We start from the raw sequence: 20,269 nt of genomic DNA on the forward strand, positions 1-20,269 counted from the left end.
GCAGTAGTCTCGTTGTATGACTGTCGGGGTCATTCCCAAGTCTATCGCCCAGACTCTGCGCATACACTCTAGTCGCTCCATCCTGTTCTGTGCAATGAAAGCATAGGGCCAGATGCAGGAAACGATAAGCGAGTCGCAAACGGCAAAAATTGCCGTTTGCGACTCGCTAATCGCATTTCCCTATGCAGAAATGCATATTGCGAGTCGGGACCGACTCGCAATATGCATTTCAGAATCGCAAATAGGAAGGGGTGTTCCCTTCCTATTTGCGATTTGGAGTGGCATGCAATACCATTTGCGACCGCATATGCGGTCGCAAATGGTATCGCAGTTACCATCCACTTCAAGTGGATGGTAACCCACTTGCAAATTGGAAGGGGTCCCCATGGGACCCCTTCCCCTTTGCGAATGGACCCAAAACAATTTTTTCAGGGCAGGTAGTGGTCCAAGGGACTAAAGGTTTTTTTTTTTTTTTAAGTGGAGCTCGTTTTCCTTTAAGGAAAACGGACTACACTTAAAAAAAAAAAAATGCTTTATTGATAAAGCAGTCACGAACATGGAGGTCTGCTGACGACAGCAGGCCTCCATGTTTGCGAGTGCCTAGACTCGCCATGGGGCCGCAATTTGCGACCCACCTCATTAATATTAATGAGGTGGGTCATTGCGACCCCATAGCGACTCGCAGACGGTGACTGAGACACAGTTCTGCATACCAATTTTCGAGTTGCAAATTGCGAGTCGCATGGACTTACAATTGCAAGTCGCAAATTGGCATTTTCCTACATCTGGCCCATAGAATCTAAAAAAACACCTAGTAGAGTCAGGCAAGTGAATTAGCTGGTTTAGGGGAGTGCATTCGGCAGGCTCCATAGGGAACCCAAGGATCCGTTTCCTCACGTTTTGTTGGAAGTGTGCATTATATAAATAAATCTAGGGCTGTAAGGTTACCCCTATTATGTAGCTGGTCCAGTGTAAGAAACACTAACTAACGCTCCATCTCGGTCATCGCGGCTCTGTCCAGGGAATCTATGTACTACACATTCAGTCATAAATGGCAGTAACAGGTTCTTGGAAATCTGCATCGCTGGTGAGTACAAAAAGGTTTCTCCCAGTTTCAGGCTCAGGACTCTCCAGGCCCACCCAGTCAGGGCAAAAGTATTCACCTCTCTCTCTTTCTCTCTCTCTATGGTCTCTTAAAGGCCGCAGATGGTACCGATGAGTGAGGAACAAAACCAGCCCACTCCCTCTCTCTGGAATACGATAGGGAAGGAATAAGATAGCGAAGGCATGTGTCCAATGGAACCAATGCCTCACAAAGTGGCACAATGCCACTAAGTAATATATTTCTAGGTCTGGGACCTCAACTCCTCTGCGCTCGAATGACAGCGTCATGATTTCCCAGCTTATCTGAGCTAGTTTATTTGCCCATTCTATTTAACTAATAAGGTCCTGAGAGTGAAAAAGCAATATTTAATGAGAGGAATGGGAATATTCAGTGCTTCATTTGTGCTTGTTGTTTCCGGTGTTGAGCACCGGCACTTCTTTCTTAGGGCCGGGACTTATTCTTCTGCCTCAAGCATGTGCTGCGAGAAAAAGACACATATGGGAAAGACGGAGGAAGGGAAAAACGAAAAAGCGTCATAAAGGGAGAAAGTAGAAAGCCGCAAGAGTGAGCTGAATGGGCAGGGAGTGGCTTGGTGTGGAATGAAGAGGCCCGAGATGGCTTCAGGATTACGCCGCCTTAGTATTCCGTGTTCACACATTTAATTGCAACAGCCGCATGTTTAAGAGGAGGGTTTTGGGCACCAGCACCTTTTTATTTACAAATTAAGCACTGGGAATATTTATTAACAGATATGAAAACCTTGGCAGAATGATAATTTGGATCAGAGCTACTCTCCCTGCTAGCAAATTAGGAAGAGTTGTATCCAGACATTTTTCGTGTGTGTTAGTTTGTCAGTGTCTGGCCCGTAGATTGTATAACTGACTGCACATCCCTGTGAAGGAACATGCTAAGGTATTCTACTAAATTTGCTACCCAGTTTACCATCTTACGCTCCTGTACGGAGTCTTAAGAGCAAAAAGAACAGTTTTCCCCTGATTTATCACTAGCCCTGCAAATCGACCAAATTGGACCACATCTCTGGGTCAAGGAGAAACAGCAATATGATGTCAGTACGTTGCTAGAAGGAGATGAGCGAGCACTCACAAGGGTAAGGCCTCTGTGCATGTATTGTTCATGGACTTGTATGAGGGAATCCATTGCTAATGTAAGCAATAAATAAATATAAACAATAATTTCAACCTTGTGCATCCCTGTCTGGTTCCCATACCAGTGGGGACAGTCTCAGAGGTGTGACTGTTAACATGTGCCTGGGCAGTGGGTTGGGCACATTACTATTTAATGCAACAAAACTCGGGCACTGTCCCACGTGTCAAGTTATTTCAAGTAGAAAAGCCCACCCAAGGTATCTAACACCTTCTCAGCGTTGAGAAGGACGAAATTTACTTTGATACCCGGGACTAGTAAATGGAGCATGAGGAAGAGCGTGGAGAGACTAATATTCATTGACCTATATCGAACGAAACCTGACTGTACTGGCGAGACTATGCTCTCAAGTAGCAGGGAGTGCTGAGGTGAAATTACCTTGGGGAGTATTTTATTATTGCAGTTAGGTAGAGAGAGGGGAGGATATGCATTTCATAGAGACTTTCTCTGATTTGGGTAGCATGGAAATAATTGCCTCCAGCATCGAAGACCTGGACCTCACTCTGGACCTCACTCCAGCGCCTCTGCATAAATCTCGAGCAAATGCGGTGTCACAATGTGCTTATATGCTTTATAAAATTCACTTGTTGGGCGTCTGCGTGCGATGCCTTCCTCCCTATGGTGGTATCTATCTCATTTCTGGAGACTGCTTAAGAATTGCCGGTGCTAATCTTCCAATCATACCAATGTGACGTCATCCAGATAACCTCTAACGAATCATCGGATTGCATTGCATGTGGAGTGCACAAATGCACACAATAACGTGTGAAATTGCCAGGTGCACTCTCACTATCTATGAGGGACTCTCCACTATCAGTATTAATTTAGGTTAGGACAGGACAGTGTTTGGGAAGGGCAGGGTTCTTCCGAATTGTTCCCCCTCCCCATACTGTCTGGCCAAGGAGGAATGGACCTCCCTTTCCACCATGTCTCTATTCTGTTGTAACACAATATTCTGCTCCTCTAAGAGTTGTTTGAAGGATGCCCGGACACCTTGGCCTGCACCGCAGCAAACTTGGGCTCCAGGAGTGCAAGCTGCTGATGAATATCTTTTAGGATTCCTGTGTGTTATGCAATTGTAACCCCCTTGAACATAAGCCTTGATACCTCCCACAAAGTACCTTGGGATGAGACTGTGCCTTGATTTAAGGTAACATGCTCATGAATGGCCTCTTGGAGCTCTCCATGGAGCACCAGGTCTATCATAGAACTCACAGGGAATTTCCAGCTAGGCAAAAAAGTTTAGAGTTCAGGAATGTAAGCTTTACTTTACCAGGAAATACTCTGACAGCATGCGCAGGAGATGCAGCAGCTTGATTGTGAAGAGAAGCAGCTCCCGACTAAGCAGCTGATAATCAATGTGGGGGGAAGTGTCACGAGGGGCAGAGAAGAAAGTAAACTCCCTCCTAGTCTGGTGATAAATGCGCCAAATGTCCTCCAGCCCGCAGCTCCTTAACCCCCACAATGTCCCAGCAGCGTGTGTATTCTGAGATCTTCTAGCCCCCCGAAAGATTTGGGTGGTGTCCAGTACTAGATTAAAATCTCCTCCCCAAAGTATGTTCTCAGTTGATACATTCTGTAGCACTGTGAGGATATCAAGAAAGCACTTTGAGTTGTTAACATTTGGTGTATATATGTTCATCAATACCATAGGTGTGTTCTCAACAGTCCCCACCAAAATCAGGTAGGGCCCTTCCTCATCTTTATAGCAGTGATGTAGTTTAAAGTTACTATGTGATTTTATGAGAAGGCAGACATCCCTAGAGTAAGAACTTTAGATCAAGTAGTACCTATGAACGCTCCATCTGCGTGCAAATTTAAAAGGGTGCCATGGGGCACAGAGGGTCTCCTGAATGAATGCAATATCATGGAGGGTCTATCAAGGTAGGCTAGAACTTGTCTAGCTTTTTGGGCACTGTTAAATTCTCTAGTGTTCCAAGTGAGCCATGTAAGTCACTTCTTACAGTGTATCATCCGGTGCTCCCTGGAGAATAGTATACTGTATTACCAATGCTTTCCCTACTCAAAGTTCTTTTGCTACCATGTCCATGTATGTAAAAATGTAAAACCACAGAACCTCTCCATCCTCAAAATACCACCCAACACTGAGAATCCCAACATTCAGTGCCAAAGAACCCCAACATTTCTTGCATGTGTAGAAAACAAAAGAGAGAAAAGGGAGCAACTGGTGTGAAACATTCTCATGCATCAGCAGAAATCTGGTGATATTCACTTTGGAGTGTGCTTAGTTGATGAATATTCAACATGGTACTGTAGGTGAATACAATAAGAAGGATACTGTCCCAGGGTGTATCCCCTAGGTCTTCTCATCAATCCTGCTCAGGCCCCCGTCATGAAGAATACCTACTCATATGTCCAACCATAGAGATTTCAGCAAACCAAACCGGGCCATGTTAATCCCCGCCCGGCCTACCCACAGCATAGTCTTGTTTACCAAAGATTGGTGAGGAGCCATTCACTCCCTACGATGGTTTCTTAGGCGTCCCCAGTGACTTGTAAAAGGTGCGTGCTCCGCTGCCTTTGTGAAAAACATTTTATAAGGGTCTGACCCACATTTTGCTCTTTTTCTGGTTTGTTGGGTCCTGTGGAACTCCTGCAGGATTCCCATGGGTGTTCGCAGAACCTGGGGTGGGGCTTATCTAGCTCCTGCAGGACTACGCCCAACCTGTCAAAACACAAAATCTCTTTCTCGCATTGTGAATACAGAAAAAGAAACAGGGACACACAAAATGTTTAAAAAATAGTCATGTTCAAACCTGCAACCTTTCATCTTAGCATGTTCCATCTTCAGAATTATATGTGTGAAGATCTCCTCACCTTAGTTAAACCATATCCAGTTGATTAGTGAAAAGAAACAAGCCCTATATTATGCGTATAGTAGAACTACATGGAAAGACTGATTACATTGTACTAAAGTTTGTGAAGATATACAATGCAATTCTTGATAAATGGTGTTTTTGAAGAAATTTATAAAGCATGTGCAGGAAAGTGCCACTGTTGTCATGGTTACCCCCCCCACTTTTTGCCTAGTGTTGATGCCAACTTTGACTGAAAGTGTGCTGGGATCCTGCTAACCATGCCCCAGCACCAGTGTTCTTTTCCTAAAACTGTACCTTTGTTTCCACAATTGGCACAGCCCTGTCACACAGTTAAGACCCTTGTAAAAGGTACCCATGGTGCCAAGGGCCCTATGGCCAGGGAAGGTCTCTAAGGGCTGGAGCATGTATTATGCCACCCTAGGGAACCCCTCACTCAGCACATGCACACTGCCGTGCAGCTTGTGTGTACTGGTGGGGAGAAAAAGACTAAGTTGACATGGCACCCCTCTCAGGGTGCCATGCACACAAAGCACTGCCTGTGGCATACGTAAGTCACCCCTCTAGCAGGCCTTACAGCCCTAAGGCAGGGTGCACTATACCACAGGTGAGGGCATAGCTGCATGCGCACTATTCCTCTACAGTGTCTAAGTCAATTCTTAGACATTGTAAGTGCAGTGTAGCCATATTGAGTGTATGGCCTGGGAGTTTGTCACTACGAACTCCACAGCACCATAATGGCTTCAATGAATGTTGGGAAGTTTGGTATCAAACTTTCTGGCACTAAATCCACACTGATGCCAGTGTGGGATTTATTGAAAAATACATACAGAGGGCATCTTAAAGATGACCCCTTAATGTTAGCCCAACTGCTAGTGTAAGGACTGACTGGTCTGTGCCAGCCTGCCACTTTCGGACAAGTTTCTGACCACATGGGGTGAGTGCTTTTGTGCACTCTGTGGTAAGAAACAAAACCTGTCCTGGGTGGAGGTGCTTCACACCTCCCCCTGCAGGAACTGTAACACCTGGTGGTGAGCCTCAAAGGCTCAAGCCTCAGGTTGCAGTGCCCCAGGGCACTTCAACTAGAGGGAATGCCCGCCCCCTTGGACAAAGCCCCACTTTTGGTGGGAAGTCCGGCAGGAAAATTAGGGAAAACAGGGATGAGTGACCACCTCAGCCAGGACCACCACTACGGTGTCTAGAGCTGAGGTGACCCCCTCCCTGCAGAATCCTCCATCTTGGTTTAGAGGACAGGGACCAATAGGGATAGGAATATATGACCCTTCCCAAAGGGAGTGGGCACAAGGAGGGTGTAGCCACCTTCAGGGACAGTAACCATTGGCTACTGCCCTCTGAACCCTAATACACCCCTAAATCTAGGAATTAAGGGCCTCCCTGAACCCACCTCACCAGATTCCTGTCGACCTACAAGAAGAAGAAGGACTGCTTAGCTGAAATCCCCAGCAGAGAAGAAGGAAGACGACAACTGCTTTGGCCCCAGCCCTACCAGCCTGTCTCCTGCTTCAAAGAACCTGCAACAACTACAGTGACACACCCAATGGGAGCAAAAACCTCTGACAAGCTATAGAGGACTGCCCTGCACCTTCAAAGGACCAAGAACTCCTCTGAACAGCAGCCGTCTGAAGAAAAAGAACAGAAGAAACAACCAAGGACTGTCACCTCACTCCGGATGTGGGAGTCCTGACCCCTGTCCACCCGACGCCCATGGCCCATGTCCAGGTGGCCCAACTAGCCAGAGAGGATCCCAGGTGATTCTGAGCAAGCGCTCACCCTGGGACTAATCTCTCCACCCCTTCACTACGACGCCTGCAGAGGGAATCCCGAGAGCCCTCTGACTGCGACTTGCCTGGACAAAAAAAACCGACACCTGAAGATCCACTACACCCGCAGCCCCCAGGCCTAGGAGAAACCGACCCCCGGCACAGCATCCTCCAGCAGGTGGCTCTCCTCCCTGTCCAGCTGGTGGTTTTCTCTAGAAGCCACACTAGACATCGCCTGCAGCCTCTGAGTGACCCCCGGGGTCTCCTCATAGACCAGCATTAGAAACCTGATGCCCTGTTTGCACCCTGCACCCGGCCTCCCCTGTGCCGCTGAGGGTGCATGTTTGCTGTCTACTTGGAGCCCCTCCAGTGCTCCTCTAAACCCCCCAGGTCTGCCTTCTGACATCGCAGGTACTTACCTACTAGCAGACCAAGTTCTGAGTGCCCCCTGTCTCTATAGGAGCCCACGTTAATTTGGTTCCTCTTTAACCTCTGCACCCGACCGGCCCCGTGTTGCTGGTGGTGGGTGTTTGGGGTTACCTGGAACCCCCAACGATGGACTACCTAAAACCCGGAGACAAGAACTGTGAGTTGCATACTTACTTGCAAAACTGTATTGTCTTTTCTTCCCCCAGGAACAGTTGAAAAATGCAGTGTCCGCTTTTAAAATAGCTTTTTGCCAATTTAAGAAAAACTGTATACATTGGCGATTCTATTCAATGTCCTGAACATATACATGCAAAGTACCTTTCATTTTATTTACTTACCTGCAAACTGAATCTTGTGGATTAAAAAAAATAAAAAAATAAAATATATTTTTGATATATAAAAACAATTGGTCCGGAGTTAAGTCCTTGAGTGGGTGCTTTTTATATTATATGCAAGTGTACAGCAAATGCTTTGTACTACCCTCTGATAAGCCTAATTGCTTGACCACACTATCACAAATAGAGCATTAGTATTATCTGTTTTTGCCTCTGTCAAGCCTCTGGGGAACCCCTAGATTCTGTGCACACTATGGCCCTCATTATGAACATGGCGGCTGATACCGCCGTGTTCATGCTGGCAGTCAAAACACTGACCGCCTGCGTCCCCGGATCCCCGCCGGCTGTATTACGAACATTCCTGGGGGCCAACAGGCAGAAACATTGTGTGGAGCCGCCGTCAATGCCTCTGTGTGGCGGGTGCAGCTGCACCCGTCGTGCAGATCACTTCCTGAAAATCAGCCAGTGACCTGCGTGATGGGGCACTGCACAGGGGCCCCTGCACTGCCCATGCCAAGTGCATCGGCGGTGCAGGGGCTCCCAGGGGTGCCCCGGTGCACCCCTTCCACCAGCCTTTGCTTGGCGGGTAAACCCACCAGGGAAAGGCTGGAGGCTGAGGAATCATTATCCAAGGGCAGCACCGCTGCCCTGTCGGATAATGATTCCGACCACCGCCAGGCTGCCTGACGGAGGCAGCCTGGGTGTGAGTGAGGGCTGCCTATGGCGGCCCTCATGGTGTTCTTTATGTGGCGGTGTGGAACCGCCATGCCGGCTGGTGGGTTTTCCCACCACCGCCGGCATGGCAGGCCACACTGCCAAGTTCATAATGACCACCTAAGTTTCTTTAATGACTGTGATGAATCAAAGTCATTTACTAATTTTATTTTTGCTTTGTAGGTGTGTGGGACTGAAGATAACGCATCATGCGACAAGTCGCTGTGTGGTGGAGCTTTATGTAGGGATTACTTTGGTGGTAAAAAGTGTGGTGGGCCAAACTGTGGTGGAGTGGTGACTCTCTCTGCAAATGCACTGAAAAGGGCTGATAAAACAGATCTGTTGGTGAACAACTTCACACGCCATCTGCAGGAGTCTGAACAACAGGTGAGACAAAGTTTCATGTTAAACACAAGTAGAAGTTAGTCTGCCACATATCCTTTCTTTGAATTGTACTTTTATCTCTTACATCTGACCACTACGGATGTTTTACTTAGTTATACTTGCTCAATGGATCCAACAAGTGGATTGGCGACCAAAATTTAGTACCAGAAATGTTTATGACAGAAAGCATAGAACATGAAGACAGCTTTAATTGATTATTTGGATTCTGCACCAAGCTCAAATTATGCGTGCATTCTTCATACTTAGCAGAGGAGGTGTACCATTGACACAAGACAGTACTATTTAGAGGTCTATGGTTTGCCTCTCACCGCCTCCAAATGAAGATTTTCTTCTACCTCAAGGGATACTGATAAATTTACGCCATAAGTAAAGAGTTTGTCCTTTAACATATCGTTAGAGGTGGGGCATTCAATACAATACTTGACTAACGCATAGTACTTGTTTTGGATAATTCTTCATCTTTTAATTTTTTAAAATTTTTATCATACAATAAGATATAACTCAACCACACACTTAGGAATCAAATTGAAATACATTAACATAGAAACAAAAAGGGGCATTTGAATTACAATTAACATACTTGACCACTTCTTCCAAGTGCTCCCATTGCTATGATGTAAAGTCAAGCAAATATATTATTGCATTCAAAGCAATCACAAAAACAGAGAAATACAAACGGGGGTTAGCCGGGGCATTTGTAGCTTAAGCAGCGGGTTCATCATATTATTAAGAAAATAAACATTATCGCCGAGGCTACTGGAGTAGTCTTTCTTTCAAATATTGATTTAATTTATTTAGTAAGAGTTCTGAGGGATGTTGCTGTTCCACCAAATTAAAAATAGTCCTCATGTATGAAGATGTCAGCACATCGCGTTGTGACCTCTCTATGTAGGATTGTAGTTTAAATGAGCACTAGGATCCTTAGATGTTGGTCATTCTGTCTTCATCTAAATGCATACGCTAGATTACAGTGGTGTAGGAATCTATGTCCAGTTCATCTACGTTCTTCTTGTGATCCTGTAATAGGATTTTTACCCGAATTACGTGGCATAATTGCATAATCTCGGGCATTTCCCATAACAATCACAACGCAAACTGCAGGAAATTATGCAAGATTATCCGGTCATAAATGAAATTGTGCCCGGGCCTACGTATGGCACCATCCCAAAGAGCTACAAGAGGGCCAGATTGCAAGAAACAATATTTAAAAAGTCCTTGCTACTGTGGGGGAATGGCGCGCTCAACATTGAATACCATTTTGCAGCATATACTTCGAAAATGTTTTCTCTGAATTTGGAAGTATTTATGTAATTACCGATTTTATAAAGCACCCTGAGTCACAACGGCCACTTTAAGTGCTACTGTTGTCCAGAATAATCACACCTTGGCCAGACACAAACCCTACGCTGAATGATTTCATGGTTTGAGGTCTGTTACTCTTGTCTATCATATGTCACAGTGTCATCTTCATGAATTATGATGGGAAAGGCTTTGGCTGAGGGGGAAGGAGGCATAGACTTTGACTTGCTAATGGAGTGAAGAGAACTGATTCTAGATGATAAGGTAAGAATTACTCCTTGGTCATTCCTTGCAGAAAATGTGGGTCATTAATCCTCATCTGTGGTGAAGGAACTTTTATATGAGTCTTAAATTTAAGCAGGAGGGAGTTCCAGAGGGTGGAATCTTGCACATGTACTTAAGTCCACAGAGCCACATATATTGCGCCCAAGATACAAGACCAAAGGCATCAGGTCAGTATGTAAGACGCATCATTTTGATAGATATTCCAGTGACCAGCTACGCAGGGACATGTGGACTATGCAAAGGATCTGGAACCGTGACTTGATTTTGGTAGCCAGCAATGCATGTCAAATGTGGTCATCATAACACAACATAACATATCACAACAAAACATATAACGTGTATTTGTAAAGTGCAAATTCAACCATTGAGACATTTTGCAGCTGAAAGCAGGCGTGTATTGTTATCCAACTCAATGGTACTCATTTTATCGACCTAACTGCTGGTGATACTTTCACAGTTTATAAGGGCTCACATACGCTTGGAAAATTTTCCTCACAGTTTTTATTCATTACTAACACAAAGATTCTTTGTGTGTGCATTTACATGTTTATGTTGCATATATATGTTTGCATATTTCAATCAAGATGAGAACATTCTATATTTTCATAACTAAAGTTTCAAATCCCAACACGTTTTGCGATGGAAGTCCTTTCATCAGGATAACATATAAACAGCACACTAAGACAAAACCAAGATTAGGATATGTCAGGGTCTCCCAACCAATAACAATATATCCATTTTAATCACATATGATTATCATATCACCAACCACATATGGTTTTATGGCAAATCTGACATTTCAGTGGTGGCAAAACATACCCTCAGTTCACTTCTGTGCTGGACCCCCTTACGGGCCGCATAGCTGTGACATTTTCACAACTATTAAGTTGTGAATGCAGACAGACAGCTTGCTCTCTATGTGTCATGTGAAAACCCAGTAAGTATAAAACTCCCAGAGCCCGGTTCACAAAGGTAACTTGCACTTTTGAGTACGTTGACTACTTTTAGGCATTCGAAAACAACGAGGGAGAAGAAGGTTGTGGGGATGGGTCTGTCCTCCTTATATCCTATATAACATTACAAAAGAGGCCCAGCTTTTAGGCATTCACAAACTCTGAGTGTAAGTCAACTATTAAAACGACCATTGGAAAAGCAAATAGGTCTAGCCTATGCAAGAGCCATTTCGTTTTTTCAATGTGTTTTAGCCATGTTTTACTCCAGCAATGGCTAAAAGTTAGTGGTGTAGAGAAGAGTGGCGTGGAGTGTTGTAGAGTGAAATAGCGAAAAGTAGAGTGGTGTAGAGTGGAGTGGCAGAGAGCGTCTTGGAGTGGCATAGTATGGAGTCACAGAGACTGGCATACAATGGAGTGGCATAGAGTAGAGTGGGCTAGTGTAAAGTGCATTGACACAGAATGTTGCAGAGTCTAGTGGCATGCAATGCGGTGATATAGAGTGCAGTTGCATTGAATTCTACGGCGTACAATGCAGAGTAATAGTATGCAGTGGGGTAGATTAGAGTGCTGCATAATCGACTGCAGTGGTGCAGAGTGAAATGGGGCTGAGTGGAGAGGCACACAGTGGAGTGGTGCAGAGTAGAGTACCGTGGCTTAGGGTGCAGTTGCATAGAGTGCAGTGGTGTGGAGTAGTGCAGAGTGGAGTGGCGTAGAGTTGAGTGATGCAGTGGGCAGTGATGTAGAGTTGAGTGGCATATAGTGCAGTAGCCTAGAGTGGTGCGGAGTAGAGTGGCACAGAGTGGTCCAGAGCAGAGTTTGTGACTGGACCCAAAAACATTTTTTCAGGGCAGGGAGTGGTCCAAGGGACCACTCCCTGCCCTGAAAAAATACCGAAACAAAAGGTTTCGTTTTTTTTTTTAAGTGCAGCTCGTTTTCCTGTAAGGAAAACGGGCTACACTTAAAAAAAAAAAAACTGCTTTATTTAAAAGCAGGTCACGAACATGGAGGTCTGCTGACGTCAGCAGGCCTCCATGTTAGCGAGTGCCTATACTCGCTATGGGGCCGCAATTTGCGACCCACCTCATGAATATTCATGAGGTGGGTCATTGCGACCCCATAGCGAGTCGCAGTCGGTGTCTGAGACACCGTACTGCAGAGCAATTTGCGACTTGCAAATTGCGAGTCGCAGGGACTCGCAATTTGCAAGTCGCAAATTGCCGTTTTGCTACATCTGGCCCCTAATGAGATAGGTTCAGGGGAGCCCTAAAACCTGGATTTAGGGGTGTTACAGGGGTCAGAGGGCAGTAGCCAAGAGCTACTGTCCCTGAGGGTAACTACATCCTTCCGCTATCCACTCCCTTTAGGGAGGGGTGCACAGACCTAACAATATTGGTCCTTGTCCTCCAAATAAAGAAGGAGGATTTTGCAAGGAGGTCACCTCAGCTCTGGACACCTTAGGGGTGGTTCTAGCTGAAGTGGTCACTCCTCCTTGTTTTCCCTAATTTTACTGCCGAACTTGCCGGCAAAAGTGGGGCTTTGTCTGGGGGGGGCGGCATCTCCACTAGCTGGAATGTCCTAGCGCACTGTAATAAGAGGTTGAGCATTTGAGGCTCACTGCCAGGTGTTAAAGTTCCTGCAGGGGGAGGTGTGAATCACCTCCACCCAGTGCAGGCTTTGTTTCTGGCCACAGAGAGCACAAAGGCTCTCATCCCATGTGGTCAGAAACTTGTCTGGAAGTGGCAGGCTGGCACAGACTGTTCAGTCCTGCACTAGAAGTTTGGCTAAAATATAGGGGGCATCTCTAAAATGCCCTCTGGGTGCATTTGTCCTAAGATCCAACACTGGCTTCAGTGTGGATTTATTGTGCTGAGAAGTTTGATACCAAACTTCCCAGACTTCAGTGGAGCCATCCTGGAGCTGTGGAGTTCATAATGACAAACTCTCAGCCCTTGTACTTTATATGGTCTCACTGCACTTACAATGTCTAAGAATTGACTTAAACACTGTAGGGGCAAATTGCTCATGCAGCTATGCCCTCACCTGTGGTATAGTGAACCCTGCCTTAGGGCTGTAAGGCCTGCTAGAAGGGTGACTTACATATTCCACTGGCAGTGGTTTGCGGGCATGGCACCCTGTAAGGGGTGCCATGTCGACTTTCTCTTTTTCTCTCCACCAGCACACACAAGCTGTAATGGCAGTGTGCATGTGCTTGGTGAGGGGTCCCCAAGGGTGGCATAATACATGCTGCCGCCCTTGGGGGGACATCCCTGGCGACAGGGCCCCCTCATACTATGGGTACCTTTTACTAGGGACTTAACTAGGTGCCAGGGGTGTTTAATTGTGGAAGAAAGGGTACATATTTGGGGAAAGTACACTGGTGCTGGGACCTGGATAGCAGGATCCCAGCACACTCTCAGGCAAGTCAGCATCAACATCAGGCAAAAATTGGGGGGGTAACAATGCAAAAAGGGCACTTTCCTACAGATTTGCACAGACTTACAGTTTTAATAATAAACCTCTAAAGACAAAAATGTGTGGAAATTGCATCACCTAGTGTAATGTTTTGTTTTGATCATATTAAAGTATTTGTTTCCAACACACTTCAGAAATAACCAAAAATTTGCTTCATTTGTGTTCCTAATTTTGACATATTCTGAAATACTAACACAGTTCATTTAAATGTTGGTTGGTGCCCGAAAAAAAATGCTTTCCTACCCCCATTATCCACCAAGATTGACACATAAATCCTCTCACTTTGAAGTCAGAGAAAGAAAAGTAAACAAGCACCTTGGAAGACAGTGCATGACATTTGACCTCGGTCTTTGAATGCACAGCAAAGGTGGCAAGATAAGAATAAGATTTAAAGGCTTATTTACAGAAATGGAGCACTCGGTAGGGGCCCTGTATATAAGATTTGGGCAATTGAACACCCTGCCGTTTAGTCACTTGTCTTTTCTCCGTCATAAAAAGACACAGCCTCTGTGACAGCCTGGACCGCCTGCTCCACGTGGGAAGAAGACACCAACCCCTAGATCACTGACACCTGATGGCTGCCCTCGCCCCAAACCATAGACTGCACCTCATACACTTCATATGGCTATATACTGGTCCGGGGTATTTTCTTCCACTACCCCCTCAAATCTCTCTGGTTGGCCTCTTGGGTTATGTCAAAGATGCCCCCCCTGGGGTCAGCCATCTCACTGCCATACTTTTACTCCTGGCCAAACACCTGGTGGCCATTCACTGGGGGAGACAACCTGCTCCCACAGTGGAGGATTGGCTGCAGGACACGATCTGCTTTCAGGAGCACCTTTCCACGTATTGGGAACTTATGCCTCCTAGCTCCTGCCCAGAAAACATCTGGGATCCCTAGTTAACATTTCAAAGGCAGAGGGGCGAGCCAAGATGGTGGACATGTTCTAATGGGGCTCAGTCACGAAGCCCTGATCATTCTTCTTTAAACAGGACACAGGCATTGCATCGGGTGCTGCACTAAAGCGGATTGCACCTGCCATGACTAGGAATCCCAGAACATGCCTCCGATTCATGTGATAGACCAGGTGCCACGACAGTAGAGAAGGACTGCGCTGTCGGTGACTGTGCCCCCGGCCTGACGGAGAAGGCGAGAGATGTCGGCGGCCGCTCTGGGGCGCAACACTAGTGGAGAGCCACGACAACGGACCTGCTATGCCTCCAGATGCGAGGGGAGGCTTAAGGACGTGTATCACCACCTGGCGGGAGGCCTGATGAACCCGTGGTGAGTGTGCCAACAGTTAAAGGCAGCTGCACTGGAGAGGAAGGCCTGCCGGATTTGCTCCCCTGTGCCGCAGCGGCTTGAATTGACTCCCGGTGTGGACTGCAACAGACACTACACTTTCCCTTGGGACTCTGACGGGGGCAGGAGCTGTGAGCCTACTGATTGATCAGCCTTCCACTGCTCTGATAAGTGTGTGTGCCTCTGATTCTTCATAAGGATGAGGTGTCTTGGGCCTACCTCGTTGGGATTGCGTCAAGCAGACATTTCCTCATACAACTGCATCTGCAGGGTGCGAGCTGTCATTCTCCCACCTCCCCCTCCCTGCTGGGGCCCCTGCACAGTACTATGGCTCAGACCTTGTAGGAGATAGGGGTTGTGGGCAATAAACACACCCAACCTCTGCTTTCTCTGGTGGACTCATATTCAAAACAGGCCCGCTTGACATGTGGCACTCTGCTATGAGACCGTAATGACAGTATGAAGCTGGGCACAGGGATATTCACTGCTGAGACATCAACATAATTCCCTGGGCTGATCAGGTACAACCTTTCTTGTCGCTTGAAGGACCCACATCCTTGCTTGCTCATCTCATTGCAGTGAATTGTGAGACATTGCTGCATTGCGGCACGGGGCTGCTCGTGCTGCTGCACTCCATTAGACAACCCCAGGCATAAGCAAGCAGGCCTTTTATCGTCAGGCTTACATCAGGTTGGTGTTCCATTACAGAAGTGTCTCTTCACTGACGGTTCCTACCTATACTTCTCCGTAGTGCAGTCCTCTGCAAAGCCCAGCTTTTATCTGTACATAGGCATCGCATCGGGTGCTGCACTAAAGCGGATTGCACCTGCCACGACTAGGAATCCCAGAACATGCCTCCAACTCATGTGGAAGACCGGGTGCCACAACAGTAGAGAAGGCCTGCGATGTTGGTGGCTGCACCCCCAGCCTGACGGAGAAGGCGAGGGATGTCAGCAGCTGGTCTGGGGCGCAACACTGCGGTGGAGAGCCACGAGGACGGACCTGCAGTGCCTCCAGACGAGAGGGGAAGCCCCCGGACGTGGATCACCATCTGGTGTGACACCTGACGAACCCGTGGTGAGTGGGCCTACACTTGAAGGTGGCCGCGCTGGAGAGGGAGTCCTGCTGGATTGGCTCCCCCACACTGCAGCAGCTTCAAGTGAGTTGTGATGCGGAGCGCCACAGACTGTGCGCCTCTGTGTTGAAGATGGAGGCCACTACACTTTCCCCTGGGACTCCGGCTAAGGCAGTAGCTGTGAGCCTACTAATTGCTTGGCCTTCCACTGCTCTGATCAGTGTGTGGCCTCTGATTCTTCATAGGAACGGGGCATCTTGTGCATACCTCGCTAGTACTGCGTCAAGCCGACATTTCCTAAAACAACTGCATCTGCAGGGTGCGAGTTGTCTCTCTCCCCCCCACCCCCCCTGGGGCCCTTGCACAATACTATGGCTCTGGCCTTATAGGAGACAGGAGTTGTGTGCAATAAACACACCCCACATCTGTCTTCCCGGGTGGATTCATACTCGAAACAGGTCCGCTCAACATGCCACACTCAGCTATTAGACTCTATGGACATTATTAAACTGGGCACAGGGATATTGCTTCACTGCTGGGACATTGACATAATCCCCTGGACTGATCAGGTACAACCTTTCTTATTGTCACTTGAAGCACCCACATCCTTGCCGTTCTCATATCGTTACAGTGGATGTTGAGACTTTGCTGCCTTGTGGCATGGGGCTGCTCGTGCTGCTGCTCTCCATTAGACAACCCCAGGCATAAGCAAGCGGGCCTTTTACCTCAAGGCTTACGTCAGGGTTTGGTGCTCCATTACACAAGGGTCTCTTCAGGGCAGGTTTCTACCTATACTTCTCTGTAGTGCAGTCCTCTGCAAAGCCCAGCTATTTGTTCAATCTGAATTGATTGTGTCTGACCTGTAGGTGTTTAATTGACACTGTCCAGTGGACTATTATAACTCAATTAGTTACACAAAATTAGGCATCACACCATCCATGACCAATACCATTGGTCATCTGGGATCTGGAACTGGTAATAACTCCCAGACGCCAGACTCCGACTCCTCTACGTCTACTGGATGAAAGCTAGATGCTGGCTTGGTGGCAGTGGAATGCCTTAGTACCTCCTGCAATCAAACTCAAACTTCCTTGGAACATAAGATCGACAAGGTGGTCGGTGATCTCACCCTGCTCCATGCAGACCATTGCAAACTGCTGGACAAAATCCATTCCATGGAGCATCCTCTGAAAAGCCTTGCTACTAAAGCCTGTCAGGTGGAAACCTCAGTACAGACACTAATAGATCCTGTGACTGTTTTGGAAAGTAGAGCAGACGATGCTGAGGGTCATTCCAGGAGGAATAATATTTGCGTAGTGGGACTGCCAGAGCGAGTGGAAGGTAACAGTGCTGTCATCTACGTGGAACAGTGGATACGGAGTGGCTACACATTCTGGACCCGCAATTCTTTTCCATTGAATGTGCCCACTGGGTCCCAGCACAGTCTCTGCCACCGGTGTCAAACCTGAGGTCATTGCTATTTCACCTGGTTCACTATGTAGACAGGGACTCTATATTACGCAAGGCCAGATCTTTCTTAGACATTACAGTGGAAAATGCTAAAGTAAAGTTCCTTCTTCTAGGTGAAGCGCCAGTTGCAAGCCCTCAATTTGAAATACTCTCTCCTTTTCCCAGCAATACTGCGACTCATGGCCTAGAGGAATACACGGTTCTTCGACGCCCCAGAAGCTGCTTGGGAGTGGCTGGAATCGATGGGCCAGACTTGCTGACCATCATCACCAGCGGCTTCAAATGGATCACTGGGCTCTCTGTCCGGCCACTGCCGCAATGGAAAATGCCACAGAAATCACCTATCGCGGTCAGACCATTTACCTGACTTAGAACAGATTATACAGGACAGGTAACACAAGCTTCTTACCTTGATGAGGGTCCTAATGGTTCCAGCAGTGAAGATGGTTCTCTAAACAACACTCTCTCAGAAACTGACGGCAGATGCTGTCATTTGAATTGGGTACTGTCCTCGGTCTCTACACGTCAACATTCCCTGATACTCCTGAATGCTATTATTTAACCCTGACTGTGTTTGTGTACCTTCGTCCTTTACCTACTATCACCGAGCACTGAGCGGGGTGTCATGATTACTCGTCCCTCTCCCTTCCTTCACCTTTTCCCTCCCGCTCCATCCCCTGTCTGTTATTTCACACACTGATGGCACTTATTACTTGGACTCCATATATACTTCACTGTAATACTATGAAACATGCTATGTCATTTATTCTGTTATTGCCTGCACATTTGCTACCCTTGGGAAATCCGTTGCTAGGCGCCCCTTGACATGCTTCCTCTGTAGATACTCTCTTCTACTATCTTTGTTGTACTGGACTATATAGTTCGGTGGTTTGGGTGGATACCAGTTGTCACTGTGCTCCAATGGTATTCCTATTTTCTGTTTTTGTGGTTTATGTTTGTTTTCTGCCACACTTGTTCTTTGTCAGATCGAGCCCAACCTCCCTCCTGCCCCCCCCATAGCCTGGCTGATGGCTGTGGAACACCTCAATGGCCACTCTGCTGCAATATGCAACCTTAATATCCCCTTTGTCTACTAATGGCTCCCACTAAAGTTCTCACATGGAATGTGAGAGGTATACATACACCTGCACTCCATTTACTCGTATCTTAAAAGGTACTCTGTCCCAATTGTGCTCCTGCAGGAAATGCACCTCACACTCCCAGAGACTTACTAGGCTGCAACAGCGCTGGCAAGGACAACTGTTTAAAACTCAATTTTCCACATACCCCAGGGTAATTTTTTATATGGATTCGACCAAGTACCTCCTTCATGGCTGGTGAGCATGACATCAATACCAAGGGACGCAATGTGTTTGTGGGCGCTTGGAAGGCCGATCACTTTTACTGCGGTCATTATATGCGCCAAACACAGAGAAAGTTCCTTTCTTCACTAAGTTGTCTGATGCCCTCTCTCCATGGAGTGGCCTTCTGTAGCTAATAGGCAGGGACTTTCATAGTGTTATCGATCCAAAACTTGATCACTCCTTCCTGCCATTGCCACTGCCCTCACGCTACTGGTTGCGCATTCACTACACAACTGGCTCCAACACTGGCACCTAATTGATGTCTGGCGCCAGCTCAATGCCACAGCTTGGGTGTATTCATTTATTTCTGCACTACACCAATTGCACAACCGACTGGACAGAATCCTTTGTACAGATAATCTGATATCCACAGTCCTGCAAACTGACTATTTGGGTCAAACCCATTCTGGTCACAGCCCATAATATTTACAATGACATGGGACAGTTCTCCTCCTGTTATTGCCACTTGGCGGCTGAGACCGAGGGATAAGAGCACTCCCCCTTCCAGGCAACTCTGGGCACCACCATAACTGACTATTTTGCCTGTACTGATGGCACAACCTCCACGAGACTCCTTGAATGGGATGCCTTTAAGGTCACCATTCGTGGGCATTGTTTGGGCACCCAGTGGAATTTGTGTAGGTCTATTGAAGGCGATTTTGCTTGCGTTGAAGGTACACTTCTGCACCAAGTGACTTCCGAGATCCATGACCCTGGGGATCAGCACAGGCTAGCGGTTAGGCACAAGGAACATCCATCATTAGTGGAGAGATTGAGTTGCCTCAATTACACAGCTCACTCACCCCGCGCACATGCCGCAGCTGACAGGTCAGGTCGACTATTAGCTTTGCTGATCCACCAAGATCAACCCCGCACCTCTATTGTGGCATTGGGTTCTGACACAGGTTCCCTACTTCACACCCAGAGTGGGATACACAGCGAACTTACAAGGCATTACACATCTTTGTAGTAATTAACCATGACTGCAGACTGCAAGGAATATGACACATTCTTCTCCTTGCTTTCCTTGCCACGTCTTACTACCGAGCAGTGAGAAGAACTGAAAGACCCAATTATACCAATGGAGATCCAGGAAAGCAGACGCACCCTCGCCACTGTCAAGACGCTGGGTCCCAGCGGCTTCCCTGACGAATTTTAAAAAGGCTTACGCCCCCCCCCCTGGTAATTACCCGCTTACAGCAGTTATAAGAAAAGGCACTGTCTATGGCCGCCATATCAGCCTTTATGACCCCCATTAGTGCAGTTACTGTATGCACA

At 47.1% G+C, this 20,269-nt stretch overlaps 1 protein-coding gene across 2 annotated transcripts in view; it reads left to right on the forward strand.

Annotated features, from left to right (window-relative positions):
- The window catches only part of LAMB4 (laminin subunit beta 4), a 724,082-nt gene that overhangs the window by 590,587 nt on the left and 113,226 nt on the right, over window positions 1–20,269 (forward strand). For both annotated transcript variants that reach the window (XM_069229818.1, XM_069229820.1), the window contains one exon: window positions 8,549–8,752. In XM_069229818.1, the coding sequence (XP_069085919.1) occupies window positions 8,549–8,752 (204 nt within the window). The remainder of the gene's footprint in view (window positions 1–8,548; window positions 8,753–20,269) is intronic.

Source organism: Pleurodeles waltl, chromosome 4_1 (assembly GCF_031143425.1).
Source record: "Pleurodeles waltl isolate 20211129_DDA chromosome 4_1, aPleWal1.hap1.20221129, whole genome shotgun sequence".
NCBI lineage: Eukaryota > Metazoa > Chordata > Amphibia > Caudata > Salamandridae > Pleurodeles > Pleurodeles waltl.